Here is a 17,734-nt window from a genome sequence, read left to right as displayed (position 1 = left end):
GTCCCCTCCTCCCAGACTGAGCCAAGCGTCCCTGTATAAGTCCCAGATTTCAAACAGCCAACTCATGCAGCGAGCCCAGGACCTGGTACCACTGCCTAGATGCCTCCCAAACAGATCAAGCCAATCAACTGTCTCACCTATTCAGAGGGCCTGATCCAGTTGGGGGCCCCTCAGCCTTTGGTTCATCTCCAAACAAATGGAAAAACATGAACTATGAATAATTTAACTTTTTAAATAATTTTCTTTTTTTTGTTTTTGTTCTCAATACATCCCAACTGCAGCTTCTGCTCCCTCTCTGCCTTAACTTTCAAAAAGAAAACAAATGAGCAAAAATTAGTAGGGCCAGATTTTATCCAGGACCACAATAGTCATAGTACAAATAACTGATCTCCTAAATTAAAACACACCTCTCTCTATCTGTAGTTATTAAAAAGTAGTGCCTAATGAGGTGTCAAATCCAAAGCAGGAAATAAATGACAGAATTTCACTAGAACAATGGCTATAAGTAGAATAAGAAAATAAGCCCAAATGAGGAGGATGGTTAGGGGAAATTAGGGGATTAAGAAATATCCTCTTTTCCCTTATTTGTATTTTAAAATATTAAGAGCTTATAGCATTTCCTATGATAATATTTTATTAAGAGAGAAAATATGTGCAGCACAGGGATGAATCAGACAAGTTTTCTGGAAACAAACAGGAAGAGAGACCAGAGGGGAGTTGATGGAAGTATTCCTTAGGAGAAGAAATGAATGGAGGACTGAACTAATCAATAGGAATGAAAAAAAGAAAATAAGCTTGGAATGAACAAGTTAAATTTGTAGAATACAACTCAATTACTTTAGGAGGGAAAGGAAGTAGCTTAAAATGTCTTGTTTTTAAGATTTCACATCTGAAACAGTTCCTAAAGAAAGACCTATGTCTATGTCTAAAGTTCTGGGCTAGAGGTGATTCAAAGCAGCAACCCATATGAGCAAGAGCAGGACTCTGGCATGTGGAACCCAGAACAATGTCTATTGGAGAGGAATTACCAGCTGGATGGCAAATGAATACTTTCACAGAGAAAAATGACACAAAGCGGGACACTTTGGGAAAACTAAGGGGCTAGAGTCACAGAATAAAGAATGAATGCAGTTTTCAAAGATTTTGAGGGATCGATCTTCATGAAAGGATTTCCTAATTAAATCATCCCTTTCTTGAGGTGTCTGGATAAGAATGATATTAAGTAAAGTTATGTTTAGACAAATTACAAAGATTGCAATATTTAAATCTGTTCCTTCCTATCCAAGCCTGTTACAGAAGGAAAAGATTAAACAAAAATTTATGAATCTATTTCATAGCAATAAACATAATCTGTGACTGATTTTCCTTTTTGACTTATTGCAAAAATTTAAGTACAAACTGGACTTCAATTTTTAAAAATCAGTCTTCTCTGGGCTAAGATGTCATATAGTGCTGTCTTCAGCTTCTGTAGCAAGCTCACAGACATCCTGGGATCCTGAAGACCACCATCAAAACTACAGTAAGAGCTGTGCTATTGTGTAAGTTACCTGAATAAAAAGTATTTCTGACTTACTATATTTTCAGCTGGTGATGGGGTATTGGGACACTACCCATTTAGTTTGAGGGATATTTTCATTTAGTTACAATTAAAACAGTTGCATATTTATAAATATTAGATTAAGAAATTAGTTATTTTATTCATTCTTGGAAATTATGTATAACAGCTTTAAACACACAAGTTATTGTGTTTGATCTGTACATTAACTTAGTTACTGCAATATTAGTCCTTTAAATATTACTGTAACTATTGGATGAATTTCCAATAGCTCTCAAAACTGTTTTGCTATTTTTAATACATAAGTCTTGCAGTTCTTTGGCTAAATCTATTCCCAAGTAGTATGCCCTACTGTTGTTATGATTGCTAATAGAGCAGAACCTCCCAATTTTAGTTTCAGATTATTCACTGCTTTGTATGAATGCTCTTTTCTTTGTGGAAATGTTTAAAGTATTTTTATGACAAGTGCTTCTCAACTTATGATAAGATTACATAAATTGAAAAAAAAATCAAGTAAAAAATGCATTTAATACACCTATCCTGTGTGCATAATAGTTTTATAAAACAGTACGCTGCAAAAAATCCCTGGGCTGACTGGCAACTGTTTCAAACTGCCTCTGTGGAGCATTATGCTATAACATCATGCAATCTATTTCTAGTCTGGAACAAGATTGCAGATCAATACCTAATGCGTGATTTGTACTGACTACCATCCCCTCTGTCCCTTATTTTCAGTAATTTTGATAGAGTTAATATAATTGATCTTTACATATGGTAATTTTATAGTAAATAATATAAGAGGATGCTTAATTCCATCATTACTTAGAAACATTTATATGTTTCATTTACTTAAGTCATAGTATTGTTTCCATCTTAGTAGTTTGTTTGCAGAAACTGAATGTATAGGAGGTTATATGGATAATGGTAAATTTAGGAAAACTCCTTAAATAATGCAGCTTAAAAAGCCTAATGGCCAAATAAAAAGACCAGAAGGCACCAACAGCTGTGCAAAGTTGCACTAGAGAAATGAGCCTCTGTGGCAGATTGAAAGTCTGTAGCCTGGGGACGAGGGGCTGCTGGGGACACACTTTAAAAACACGGCAGGCAGAGAGAAGCACACACATGAATAAAGCAAATGGAGGGAGCAGACACCTAGATCGGCTTTTTTCTTAAGCTGGATGAACAAAGAGAACTACAAAGGTTGTGTATCTAATGAGCTGACACTTTGATAGGGAAACATCTGAGCTGCTAGAACTACATGTCTTAAAAATTCCAAAGGATCTGGATATCAGTAGGTGAAGAAAACACAAGCTTATAAATTTTTAAAGAACTACAAGATGCAAGTTGAAATTCTATACGTCATATAATCAAGTAAAACTTGGTGGTAAAGTATTTATATGCTATTGGAATAAAATGTTTGTTCTCAATTTGAATGTAGAACTTTCATGAAAAATATAAATCTCTAATTACAATTCATATGACTCAATTTATTGTGAGACAATTAGCCTGTCCATACATGTAGAAGAAATAGAAAATTATTTGCTTTTATTTCTCTTATATTAGCTTTCTTTATTCCAATAAAAGCCTGAGCTATCTGACTTTGTAATGGGAAAGGGTATGTTTAGCCCATGGTAGGTCCAAATCAGATCACATATCCCATTTGTTTGGCTGCTTGGTAAAGTCATATTGGGGATACACTGTTGTATGAGTGACAACAGCAATCAATCAAAAATCCAACAGGAGCAAAGAGGGCAAGGTTAACAGGGCCATGCTTGCCACTATATCATGATCCCCTACAAAAACTCAGTGAGTGGCACATATATACCTTATAGCCAAATCATCTAAAAGAATCATCTAGAAGGACCCACCTCCCAGAAGTTCTAACACCTCCCAACACCATTAATTGAGCTAAAGCTAGACAAAGCCTTCAATCACAGTAGCTTGTGGTGGAACATTCAAGCCACACTCAAACCATAGCAGCTCCATATTCTACTCCTCTACACTAAGGCAACAAAAATATTTTAAGTGTTTGTACATTTAAAATTTCATTCTGGGTCCGCTTATATTTTTAAATATATTTAAATATATATACATGTACGTTCATACATTTATACTTTTTGTAGATATTTGTAAGTTTCTACTGTTATACTTTTATTTACTACCATATATATACATATATACATATATATATACAGACACACATATATGCATGCACGTACAAGTACATTCTTTTCAGTCAGTGCCTACAGTTGTATTGAACTGATGATATTCAATCTTTTATTGAAGGGCATTTAGGTTGTTCTGATACTTTTTACCATTAGAAATACAATTTCAGAGCTTATAAAACAAAGTAGTTTTTAATTACTATCCTCAAGCTAATAGCAAAGCAATAGTGAATATTCCTTTTTTTCCCTTTAAAATCATTTTAATCGTGGCAAAACTCTTTTGATTTATTTTCTGTTGCTTGATTCTAATTAATGGAACCAATTATGATAGAAAACCATTGGGGCAATACTCTCAAAATATGTAAATCTTTTCAAAAGTCATGAGTCTCCAAGATTCCAATTCAGTTTTAAATGTCAGGTTCCTGTTCAACTGCTTTCCACAATCAGCAGCAAACAGGGGGCAAGTTCAGAGCTGGACTGAAGTGGGTCTAAAATGCATTTACAAGCAGGATTCCTCTGCATGATGTGTTTATGCCTTAGGGATGCTCGCCTGCTAACAATAATACTACCTATCACCCTGTTTCTGTAAGAAATAATAAAGGAATTTTTGTGGCGCAAAGAACATGTCTTGCATACCTTCCCTTCAAAGATTCAGATGCATGAATTTCTGATGAACTAGCTCCTATATCCATTGTAAACAGTGTAAAGATGAACATTATGTCTACTGAGTCCTTTCCCAATATCTAGGGCACTAACTCAACTAGACAGGCAAGCACTTTGACCACTGAGTATTCAACTTTGAAAGACAGCACTGGGTTGCTACTAAATTTGTACTGCACTTTGTTGTCATCAATAGATTATTGTAAATATAAATTTGGCCCTATCCCAGACCTTATAAACCAGAAGTCTACAGAATTAAGCCCATTGTTATTCAGGGGGTACTATAATTAATTTAGATATTTATTCAAAGGATAAGTTCATAAGCATAAGCTATAAATCTTACTAAAGTATGAGGTGTGGGGCATTTACCCACTAACCTCACAGCTCCCCAGAGTTTTCTTCAGTATGAGCAGCAAGAAATATTAGATAGAAGGATTTATTGCGGAGATAAACAGATAGAAAATACAGGATAGCGTGAGAGGGCCTGGAACCTTTTCCAAGGACTGTCCCTGTCCCAGGGTATTCATAGAGACGCCAAGGGGTGGAGCAAAAGACCTCCTCCCCCAGCACAGCCAAGTGCAGACCATCTCAGACACTTGCACTCAGGCCCATGGTCCTAATCATCCTCTATGCAGACATGCTGGGTAAAGCCACGAGGAACCTGAAAACGGGCTCCCACAATGAGGTGTTACTTCAATAGCTTTCCTTAAAAGAGGACTATATCCAAACAGTATTTTAGCATGCCAAGTGAAATTATAAGCATTTAACAGTAGCCACGTTGAGGGAGATGTATGCATTTCATTCTGCTAGATGCCCCAGATTAGTCAAGTACCTGTGCTGCCTTTGATCCAGGTTTCAGAAAAGACATTCTTACTCAGGATTTTCAGATGCTCATCACTGAGCTGAGAGGCTAACTCTGGAATTTTCTTCAACATCCTCCATACAGCATTGTGTTCTTGGGCTGTTCTGTGAACTGGCCTTAGGAAAAGAATGAGAGATTATAAATTCAGAGACTACAGTAAGTAAGTAAGTAAGTAAGTAAATAAATAAATAATAAATAAATAAATAAAATGAATGAATGAATAAATGAAAAGAAAAGCTAACATATTGGGGGACTTTAAATTTCCAATTTTTTATTTTATTTTTACTTAGAATTATTTCAAAAGAACTATAAATAAACTGCATTTGGCTTATTAATCAATATTCAACATTCACTCTCTTTCCAATATTAAGATGTGCCATGATGCCTTAAACTTCAATAGAAACTTAATTACAATTAAAGACTATCATTTATTAACAATAAAGAACAACTATTTTTAGGTATTAACTAAAGAAAACATTTTTAACTCCTACTTTTTATACTTGATCCTTAACAGTATCTATATATTATTAAAGTTGGGTAAAAGTGAAACTAATTTAACTCTTAATGATTTATAATTTAAATGAAAAGATTATATATATATAATTTTAAATGAAACATTGTTCTCACATATTGTGCATGGTGTGATACCTCAGTAAAACCCCCCACTCTATCCCCTACAGACAAAGAGAAGCTTAAACCAGGATTCCTAAGTGTAGATAAGAACTTAGAACCCTTTTCCCCAGGTGCCTGTATCTGCTACAGGGACTTTGGAAAACACAGTCAGGATATTCAACCAAAAGACTAAAAAAAAGGGAGGCGGGTTAAAATAAATTATATGATCTGTGCCTTTAAGAACTAGCCTCACAAAGAAAGGGGAGTGCTCCTTCCAACCTCCCTGCTGTGAGTGAGAGATTTGGAAGAGCCTCCCTGGAGGCTTGTAAACTTAGAAAACACCTTACTTTTGCATTCTGTACCTAAAGTCTCCAGTGGCGGTTTTGGGGACGTGATCTAGGCACAACAAGACCCTCACTCTATTGTCTCAAAAAGGGGGCCTTAGACAAAGATATCTCAATATAGATAGACCCAGGCCAGTTTCAAGTCCCCAGAAATGATGGCGCCAGCCCCAGGAACAAAAGAACAGAGTCAGGATGTCTGATGGTAACCAATTAACCACAAGATGCCCCTCTCCAGAGATAACATGACCAGACCCCGGAGATGAGTTGTAAAACTCCTGACAGGGCAAACAGATAAGCTAGAATAAGATAAAGTCAAGGCCCAGGAAAAACTGGACCAATCAAGGATGGACCTGTACTAACCCCCTCCCCTCTAAGAAATTTTATGGGTTTTGCCTATAAAAACTAACTTCCCCCAAGAAAGAGTAACTCTTCTCTGCCTCACTTGAGATGGCTTGAGTTGAGTTCCCTGTCATGACTTGCAACAGATAAACCTTGCTTTTGCATTCTGGTATGCTCGTCCTTGGTGGTCTCTCTGGGGGTTATGATCTGGGCACAACACTTGGTATTTATATGTTTAAAAGGGGATAACATAGTTGTACATTAAACTGAAGAATATTCAGTGGTTTCAACTAATTTTTAAGAACAATATGAAAAAATTGTTTAGTTCCAGAAAAGCAGCTTATGGTGTGTGGCAGGACACAAGAATATATATTAGAGATTTTACTGTGTATTAAAACTATACTTTGACTGGCCAAGGGTCTGTCAAAAGGCAAGCCATTTATTATGAATATTTGGTGTTATCCAGCTTTTGATATTTCAGCTGTCTTCTATATGAAATTCTTGCATGCCCAAATATTCCCAGACCAATTGGCAAACAGTTCAGTTCTTCAGACCTGCTGAACTTCTAGGTAACTAATTCCCCTACTGATCCTAGGAGACAAGCTGGCAGAAACTCATAGGTTTGTTTCTTATGCAAATGAAGCTCAGACCATCCCCTTGCCTTGAGGCCTAGTGGCTCTCCAGAGCAATAGATGGAGAACAAAAGAGGTTTTTACATATCAAGGTGGAAGGAAGAGCAACATTCCTGAGACAGCAGAAAACCACTTGGCCAGGGGAAGGACAGATAGGCATTTTCTGTAGAGCTGACAGAATGGTATGACCAGGGAGAAGAGAAGAACACAGAGGTAACATAGATGGTAAAGCAGAACTCTTGAGGCAGGAGTACAGAGCAAGTAGAGATGGAGGGCGAAGAAACAACAGGTGATGTAGATGAAGTGGGAAGCATAAGAGCTCCATTGTTACCAGACTTTGAGAGAACAGTAAGAGAGGACAAAGGGGAATTGAGTGTCAGAATGGAACTGAAGCTATGTAGACAGGATTTCATCCCACAGAATAAAGTAGATGGACAAAGAACTTGGTACATCTAGAGTTATTCCTTCCCTGAATTTCTGACGGAGCTGAAGCTGTAATAGATAGAATTTTGTCTTAGAGAAATGAAGTTAATAGATATAAGAGCATGGTGTACATAGATTTTTTTTCCCTCATATATCCCATGCTGGACTTAGTGAAATCCCCAGACCTTGGGTAATCCATAATGGTGCCCACACCACATGTGCGGTTCTTTCAGTAACAATGCCACTATAGACCTCATGGGCTATAGTAGTTTGGATGAAAATAGCCCAATAGGCTCAAACATTTGAACACTTGGCCCTTGTTAGTGGCTGTGTGAGGAAGGATGAGGAGGTGTAGCCAGGAGGTATGTTACTGGGAGCAGGCTTGGGATTGCCAAAGCCTCTTGGCATCCTCAAATATTCACTCTCTACCTCCAACTTATGGTGTAAAATGTGAGAGCTCAGATGGTTCTGTCACTGTGCCTTCACTGTGCCATCATCAACTCTAACCCTCTGGACCCATAAAACTAATAATACATTGTAGCAGGAATCTTAAAGGTTCTTATTAATAAAATCAAACATGAGGCGAGTTTTTGGGGTCCATGCTGGTAGATCAGAGAGACAGAACAAGCCACAGCTATCTCACTTCGACGGATCCTCAGCTGGTCTTGTCTCCTCAAACTGGAGGCCTCTGAGTCCTCATCCGGAATGGGTCTCAGCTGAATTACTGCTCAAAAGCCTGAATGCTTAACCAGCCAAAATCTTAACCAGCCAAATGCTTCTAGTTTCTGGTCCTCACGCCTTATATATCTTTCTGCTTTCTACCACCACTCCCTGGGATTAAAGGCTGGCTTTCTGGGATTAAAGGCGTGTGTCACCATGCTTGGCTATTTCCAGTGTGGCCTTGAACTCACAGAGATCCAGAGGGATTTCTATCTCTGGAATGCTAGGATTAAAGGTGTGAGTGCCACCATTTTCTAGCTTTTGTATCTAGTGGCTGTCTGTTCTCTGACCCCAGATAAATTTATTAGGGAGCACAATATTTTGGGGAACACAATACCACCACAATACATTCTTTTTTTATAAGTTACCTTGATCACGGTGCTGCAGCACAGCAATAGAAAAGTAATTCATACATGTGCTTTTGGACTTTTATCTTCACGTATGTATCTCTTGGATGGTGATATAAATTGTCTTTCTGTTGTAACTTTTACTCAACATATTCAAAAACAGTAGCTAATACCTTCAGAAACTATCTTTAGAAAACTGGCTCCGTATTAAATATATATCATTTTTAAAAGTGTACCCAAGATACAGTAATTAATAATTAATATCAGAAATCTAGCAATATAATATCTAAAGCACAGGATATATATCACTGGAGTCAGTGAGATGACTCAGCAGATAAGGGGTTCTTTCTCCCAAGCCTGAAGACCTAAGTTCTGTCTCTGGAATCCATATAGTAGGAGAAGAAAATCTAATCCTACAATTTGTCCTCTGACTCCAACATGTATCAGGCCATATCCTTCAATACACAAAATAAATATATGTAAAAATAAATTTAAATATGTTATTAACTTAGTGATCATACAGAAGCTAAGTGTGTGTGTGTAAACATTCATTATACTCCTATAATAAAACAGAACATGGACCATGTACTTAGAAAATTCACTTCACTGAACATGATTGTATTTAGTGTGCTTAGTTTTGCTAGCTTGAAGCAATGGATCATTACACAGTGAGGTAGGGAAGAGAAGAAAGACAGAAATGTGAAGCACGGTTACAAAAAGCAAGTGCTTCCATGATCCACTTAGCAAGAAAGAGTTGAACATGAGAAAGACTTGGCTATAAAAGGTCCATTAAGTCTTCTTGGTTAAAGAAAGGTGTCAAACCCTATGGCAAAGGCCTAATGAAAAGTTCTGCCTTCCCATCTAAGTTATTGATCCAGAAGGCCTTCAGGGACAGCTGAGTACAGTGGAAGGGAGCAGACAAATAAACAACCTTAGAAGCAATGTCTGCCACACAGCCTTGGCTTTGCTTACTGGCAAGGAGATGATGCTAGACATATAGAGATACTTTTATATATTTTAAGGATTTGTATTGCTAAAATATCCAATTTTATGACCTAATAAGCTTGTCAGAAATTGAACTTTCAAACCATAGCACATTGTAGGACACCTCACCTTCAAACAAAACACTTTCTCCAATGCCTTTGTTAGATTTATTCACTGGAATAAGAGATGAGAGAAAACTTCCCATGTAGTAAAGACAAAAGGTGTTCTTTCCCTCAGGATCCCCTCTCCCCTGACAAAAAAAAAAAAAAATCCAAAATCTAAATTTAAAACTGATAAGACTATTAGGGCAATGGTTTCAATATATCAGCTCATGGAAACAGCATTATTTTCATGAACTAATACTTTCAGTGTGATTCCATTTCATTATTTTTTCTGAATAGGCTGTTAATGATAGGCTGCCTTACTCTGGTCCCACCATGGTGCATGTGCAAGATGAAAACAGCTTTTTATGTTAGTGTACCAGAAATTACCAAACTGGATCTCAAGGGAGAGCAGGATGTATACCCAGGGGCCACAACTTTGAGATGTAGTCCTGAATGAAACTTTTAGTTGTCTTTTGGTGAAAGAATGAATATGTGTTAGAAAAAAGACTATGTATACAGATGGTTGGTAGCAAAAGAGAAAGACAAAGCCTTGAAGACACCAGAACTATCAAAACATTGATTCCTATTGCATCTAGGCATTCATTGAGTTTAATTTCCATATCCACTTTGACCATGTACCTGAATTCTAATAGGAATTGAACAGACATAGGGAAGCATGGCTTATTAAGTGGTCAAAATTTTAAAGCATTCTATATGAACATATAAAGAATGTGTATGTTCACCTAGTGGATATAAAATCATGTGTGAATACATTTATATACTTACATATCAAAATACACGAAAAGCTTATATAAAACGCATATATTCATAACAGTGAAATCTATGTGGGTACTGTGATACACTTGTACATAGAAATAGGACCTCATTTATAGTACTATGCACCAAATAGTTTTTCTGAAGGTAAAGTACAAATATGCTTCTATTTAACAAACAGAAAAGCTAATATAGCACATTTTGAAATGATTTGCTCATAGTTCCATGTTCTGGGTTCTGTTCAGTGACAGAACCCAGGGACAATGACAACAAACTCTCTCTTTTTGTCTCTCTGTCTCTTTCTATTCTCTGCCTCTGTCTGTGCCCCTCTCTCTCTCTCTCTCTCTCTCTCTCTCTCTCTCTCTCTCTCTCTCTCTCTCTCTCTCTCTCTCTCACACACACACACACACACACACACACACAGGGATTTTTGTCTTTCCTGAGCTTGTGCAGATATATGCATGGTGTCACAACTGCTCTGAGTTCACATGTGCAACTACTCTGTTGTGTTTTAAAAACACTGACTCCTTGTAGTCATCCCCCAACTCTGGTTCTTCCACTCGTTCTGCCACCTCTTCAGTTATGATCCCTTAACCCTGGAGAAGAGGTATGATATAGGTATTGCATTTATGGTTGAACATTCCATAATCTATTATCCTCTGTACAGTGCCCAGTTCTAAGTCTACATGTTAATTGTCATCTACTACAAAACAGAAGCTTCTTTGATGAGGGCTGAGAAATATACAACATACCAAAATCTACAGGACAGAAAGAAGTCCTAAGAGGAGAGTTTACAGCACAAAACACTTTCATCAAGAAACCTGGGAATATGCATACTAGTAACTCAATGATGTACTTGAAGGCTTGGGGGGGGGACAAAAACAGGCAACACCCAAAAAGAATAAAAAGACAAAAAGTGACCATCAAAAACAGTGTGGAATTAAAGACATAGAAACACATAAAATAAATTAAATGAAGACTTGGTTCATTGAAAATATTAGTAAGATTGACAAATCATTAGCCAAATTAACTAAAAGAAAGAGGACATAAATTAATAAATTCAGAGATGAAAGGGCTGGAGAGATGACTCAGCAGTTAAGAGCACTGGCTGCTCTTCTGGAGGACCCAGGTTCAGATCTCAGTAATCAGGTGATATCTCACAACCATCTTTATCTCCAGCTCCAGAGGATCCTAACCCTCTTCTGGCTCCATGGACACCAGGCCACACATGTGGTACACACACATACATGCAGACAAAATACACCTATACATAAAATAAGAATAAAAATTAATAAATATTTTTTAAAAATCAAAGATGAAAAGGGAAGTACCACCACAGACATTGAAGAATTACAGAAAATCATAAGTGCATACTTTAAAAACCTGTATTCAACTAAACTGAAAAATTGAGGAAGAGTTTTTTTGTTTTTCAAGTTTTATTTTTATTTTCAATAGTATTTCATAGTTTTTAGGGTTCAGGTCTTATGTTTCTTCCTAAATTTACTTTATACTTTATGGTCTGTCTTTGAAGGTGTTCTGTGATAGTGTATAGATGTATAGTTAAGTCTTAATCATATCCTACATTTTATTAAGACTGTTTATTATCTTAATTGAATCCATTAGATTCCTTAGGATTTTCATACCAAAGATATAATTTGTAAACAGAGACAACTTTCATTTTCTTTCCTGGTAGATTTCTACTTCTTTCTCATAATCAATGTTCCTTGATTGGACGTCTATTAGAATGCTGAACAAAGGTGCCAGAATAGATATTCTCGTCTTTTCCCAGTTTTAGGGAGGAAATAAAAACCAGCCTATTCAGGGGCTTTCAGGTAAACTCTGAGGCAAAACACGTATTTCAGAATTTTCTTTGCTAGTCTTTTCTGTCCCAACATGGTGTGAAAGCTGGAGGCTCATTAAGAGTCACAACAGATAGCTACCCCATCTCTGTCTCTTCAATATCTGCCTAAAGCAACATCATCGGAACTTAGCTCTCATGGTTAACCTTGGCACCCTCTCTTTGTACTCTAGTCCTCCACATTCACAGCTACACACACACACACACACACACACACACACACAAGACCTAAGTTTTGTAGAACTTTTTAAGTCTGTTGACTTCACACTCAGCTAGTTCTTCATACTTCTTGCTCATGAGACTGACTACTTGAGAGAATATCTCTCATGAATAGAAAATTGATTATGGTTCCTTTAAGGTTTCTTTTTTTTTTCTTTTTTCTTTCTTTTTTTTTTTTTTTTTTTTTTGGTTTTTCGAGACAGGGTTTCTCTGTGTAGCTTTGCGCCTTTCCTGGAGCTCACTTGGTAGCCCAGGCTGGCCTCGAACTCACAGCGATCCGCCTGCCTCTGCCTCCCGAGTGCTGGGATTAAAGGTGTGCGCCACCACCGCCCAGCTGAGGTTTCTATACTATAACATTATTTTGCTTACATTTATTCAGATGTATAAAGGGAATGAGGCATTTGCATTTTTCTAAAACTGCAACTAAAATTAAAACTGATTTAATCTTTCTAGTAACTTAATCTACTAGGATGAAAAATAAATAAAAAACAAATATCCTTCTACTATCTATTAACAATATTATACCTTCTGACATAAACAATGCCTGTTCTATTTAAATGTTAAAGATTCACAAAATTTAGCTTCCTATAATAGCTGGTTGACATGGACTGTACAAGTACAAGGTAAAAAATGATATAACAAAAATAGAAAAAAAATAAAAATAAATATGCTGGAAGTTAAAATTAATAAAAGTAATTCAGTATTTTTCTGAGTAGATGATAAATCATTCAGGTTTTAATCATTCAGTAATTTGTTGTGTTTTTGTTCTCTTTCAAAAAATACATTTGTACTGTTTTTAAAGGATATATCTTAATTTTTTTTAGTTCCTTGTATACAGGTCTGACCCAACAAGTTCTGCAACCCTACTGCCCTAACTCAACTAACCCCGCTTACTCCCAATTATTGACAGTCTTGAAGTCACTGTTGTGAAGACTTGCTTTAGTGGCCCAGTGTCTAGGAACCTGACTTTGCAATGGTTTTCCCTGAGATAAAATCTTGCCTATAATTTATTTTCTTTGTGGCCATGGATAAGTTATTTGTATATGCAATTTCCCACCTTATTAAGTGATTGGATTATGAAGTATAAGTCCTTCTGGCTTCTGATTTTTATGTATTGTGAGAACAAAGGTATAGAATTTATCAGTGCTCAATTAATTAAAATGGAATATGAATTCTAAGAGAAGTCTGCATTACACACTTGAAAGCTATAGTAAGCTAAATAATATTCCATTCACAAAAGGCAAAACTAAAGATTTTTTATTGTTGTATAATTTATATTTTTAATATGCTATCATATATATCTTCCAACATATAATATTTTTGGCTAAAACAAATATGAAAATTATATGCTTATCCTCTTCCCATTTCATGAGTTTTCCCTGGAGTCTGCAGGTTTTTGTGCGGTGTGTCCCTCTCCCCTGCCTTTTTAGATGAACTCCAAACTGGCCGTTCCCAAGAGCAGCCTTTTGTTACACCTAAAATCAAACCTCAGTCAGAACTTTATGTCTTGCCAACCTCAGTCTGTCCACTCTAATGTGGCTCTCTGTTCAGATCAGGCTCATTATCAATTAGACTGTGGCCACACCTGGCCTGAATTCAGAATTTTTGCTTTCCAAATCCTTATCGATTTAATAACTTCAAGAGAGAAAACTGCAAGCATTGGTCTGAGGTATCCTTCAGGGCACAGCTCTCCCTCTGCCAAACCTGCACAGCATACTAGACTTTACTGCTCTAAAAGCCTCCCTACAAAGAATCTTCTAGAACTTCCCAACCTACTGACCTACATGCCCTGTTTCTACCTTCTCCAACTTTGATCCTTTTCTCAACCAATCCCTTTTATGCCCCTTAACATCCTAGAATGGACACTCTTGACCTTCATTCACCTACCTTCCCCATTCATACTTCCTCCTCATCTCTCCAAACTCAGAATCTGCTCTTTTTAACGCCTTACCACCCTCCTTCATCCCTATTCATTTATTCCTTCAAGGACCTGCCTCCCACTCCCTCCCCTCCAGCCATGTCCCCAACATCCTCCTTTACCTCTCTTCTGCTCCTCATACTCCTATACTCATAGCCACGGTTCCCATGAGAGAGAATTATATAGGAAAGAGGCCCTGGGAGAGGGGCAGCTCAGCCCCTCCGCTGGATTCTTCAGGGTAGAAGGCTGGGTAATCAAGCCATAACCTCTAACAGGTAGGGACTGAGGGATGCTGGGAGAACTTGGCAGCCAGGTCCACCTTTGATATATTAAATAGGTGCCTCAAACCCTTTATTTCCAGGGTTTGAAATTTAACAATTTCATTGAGGCTGTAACCAAATATACCATTCTAGACATAACCACTCCAACAGAGGCTGGCCCTTTTCCTCCAAGTGCAGTTCATTAGCCAGTCTGCCCTTACATCAGTCACAAACTCAGACCGTTAGAAAAGGGACATTACTCAGAAAAGTAGGCAGACCAGTGCCATAGTATTCCCTGAAAGTGGAAGACAGCATCTACGTTGAGAAGGGGTATCTGGGAAGAAAATTACATTATCTCACTTAAGAGAAAACACTGGCCCCATCTTTTCTTAGGCAGCTGGGAAGACTAGATTTCCACCTAGAACTAGAGAAATACCTTTATCTTTTCATATGTTAAATTAAATTTCAAGGAATGTCTAAACTGATGTTTATGTTTCCAGTGTTACCAGGGAAACATGGTGGAGTCTATAGCCTTGATAGTGTGAGGCTACTGAAGCAAGGCCAGGCCTGAGGAAATAAATCAAGGTTAAAAGGAGAGAATCAACTCCTATACATCATCTTTTGACCTAACACACACACACACACACACACACACACACACACACACACACACACACACCAAAAAAATCAGTAAATAAATGTCATAAAAATTAAAAATGTGATTCTCTCAAAAAATGTCATTTTTCCTTCCACTGAAGATCCCCTTTTTAACCCCAAATCTTTCAAATAATTCACTATAAAATTACTTCCTAGACTGTAATATTCACTTGAACCGTTCTTGAATCACTAGTCATTAATATGCACATCACTTTGTCTCTGACTCTCTTTTGAATTTCCTCATCAGTCAAGGATGAATGGACAGAATAACAATTGATTTTATTTGATCATCCAAATTCACAGGACAAATGCTGAACATTATCTGCTCCTCCAGAATTGGCATTTGGTCATTCACAGTGTAGAGCCATGGGTGGGGGAACAGCATGACTGGTCTCTCTCTCTTTATCATTCTCTACACAGATGGAAATGGAAGAAATGAAGACATCGACTTTAACTCTCCTTTTTTAGTCTTTTAAAAATCAAACTCTACCTTCAAGATTTAAAAGTAGACTACTATGTGTGTGGAGCCAAGAAGCCCTGAGTGAATATGTAAGGAGCAGATCAAGGCCTGAGTGAGCATGTATTAGTGACAACAACCAATGCCCTGGACCCCGGGAGTGGCAAACCCTTCAATCCACTGGGTCTGTCTCAGAGATCAGCAGAACCTTCCTTGCATCAGGTGTGGATGTTGACAGACTATACAGAAAGCACAGAGTGCAGCTTCCTCCTTAGTCCTGAGACGGCTCTCCTACAGAGATCTACTGAGCCTCCTTAACTTCTCCTCCTTGTGTTATACATAATAAATGAGCTGAGGTTCCGGGCCATTGCAGAGTAGGTGCCCTCCATCAAAGTGAGCACAAGCCACCCATGTCAACTTTTCTATACCTGTTGGTTCTTCAATGTCTGTCATTTCTTCATTGCCACATTGCCTAGTGCACTTTTACTAAGCCATGACACAATTTTAGTGTTTCTAAAATTGACAGTTAACTGGATGCTCCTACACTCACACCTCCTGCTGAATGTGAGCCCACCAACTCCCGACTACCCTACCCGGCTCCCCACTTCCCCACATTGCCCCATGCCTCCAGAACGTAGCCAAGGAGCCTGGGATGTTCTGGTGGAAGCTCTAACCTCAACTCCTCTCCTGTCTCTCTCTTTCCCCAAACCCTGCCCTGTCTTAAGCCCACCAAACGCCAAACACCACTCCTCCTGCAGAAATGCTCAAGACCATTCCCACGGGGTATTCAAACTGCACCCAGAAAACAGACACTTGGTTGTTTGGTCTCTATTCCCCATCTCCTCTCTGGGAAGGTAGAAAAACATCCAGGAGCACTTTACCCATTAAATTGGAGCTTTTTCTACTTTGGTCTCATTTGGATTGCTACCTTGGCAGAAAAGCTTATCAGGGTGCAGAAACTTTTCAAAAATGTCTTCCTGTGTTGCCTGGAAAGGTTGCCTGTTTTTTTGTTTTGTTTTGTTTTGCTTATTCTTTTTCATTTTATTGTGGAAGGAAAATAATTTAAAAGCCAAGCTTTTGTAGAATCCCATGTTATTGGAGAAAATAATAAGCTAGTATTGTATCTAAATTTCTACATGGTTCACCATTGAACAAGTTGCAAATAATTTCTCTACATGTTTGTTGTTCCAAACTTGCAAATTTTGAGACTGCTTATGACTCATCAAGGAGCATTCATGATCATCTTTTACAAATGTCGACCATAATGTCAGGGTGTTTTACAACAGTCATGCCAAAACATGTACGAAGGAGTTCAAACATGCTTCAAATTAACCTGTCACCTCACTTCCAGATTCTTCCTAACTGCAATACACAAGCTAATCACGTATCAGTGTAACATATAATATGTACTCTATATAGTTCATAATTGATATCTAGTAAAGATTTTCTACTTTCTTTGATATTTAGAAATTTGAAATCTTTTTTTTCCAAGACACAAAAAATAATTTCTCAGGAAGAGAAACTAACAGGTCATTTTGATAAAAATCATATTTATTCTCCATTTAATCATATTATTTTTTAATTCAAAGAACATGACTACATGTCTGATTTAAAACAAAAACAGCAGTTTCTACCTACATTTATGATTTCTAGGTCACACAAAAAAAGAAAAGACCCTCTACTTTAGTTTAAGCTTTTGTGCATTTTCAGTATATTTTTGCAATGATTAAGTTTCAAAGTCTATTTTAAATATTAGAATACAACAAAGAGAATAAAAGGTACAGCCCTTGCACATTCAACTTAAAATTCAGAGAAAAAAGTCAAACATTAAGCACAATGTATGT

At 37.3% G+C, this 17,734-nt stretch overlaps 1 protein-coding gene across 2 annotated transcripts in view; it reads right to left on the bottom strand.

The window, feature by feature from the left end:
• Cnbd1 (cyclic nucleotide binding domain containing 1) overlaps positions 1–17,734 on the bottom strand; it is a 364,314-nt gene that overhangs the window by 145,542 nt on the left and 201,038 nt on the right. For both annotated transcript variants that reach the window (XM_016001789.3, XM_042270807.2), the window contains exon 5: positions 5,213–5,358. In XM_016001789.3, the coding sequence (XP_015857275.2) occupies positions 5,213–5,358 (146 nt within the window). The remainder of the gene's footprint in view (positions 1–5,212; positions 5,359–17,734) is intronic.

The sequence above is a fragment of the Peromyscus maniculatus genome, chromosome 2 (genome assembly GCF_049852395.1).
Source record: "Peromyscus maniculatus bairdii isolate BWxNUB_F1_BW_parent chromosome 2, HU_Pman_BW_mat_3.1, whole genome shotgun sequence".
Classification (NCBI taxonomy): domain Eukaryota; kingdom Metazoa; phylum Chordata; class Mammalia; order Rodentia; family Cricetidae; genus Peromyscus; species Peromyscus maniculatus.
Note: the sequence above shows the minus strand (reverse complement) of the source record. Positions and strands in the feature narration are given on the sequence as shown.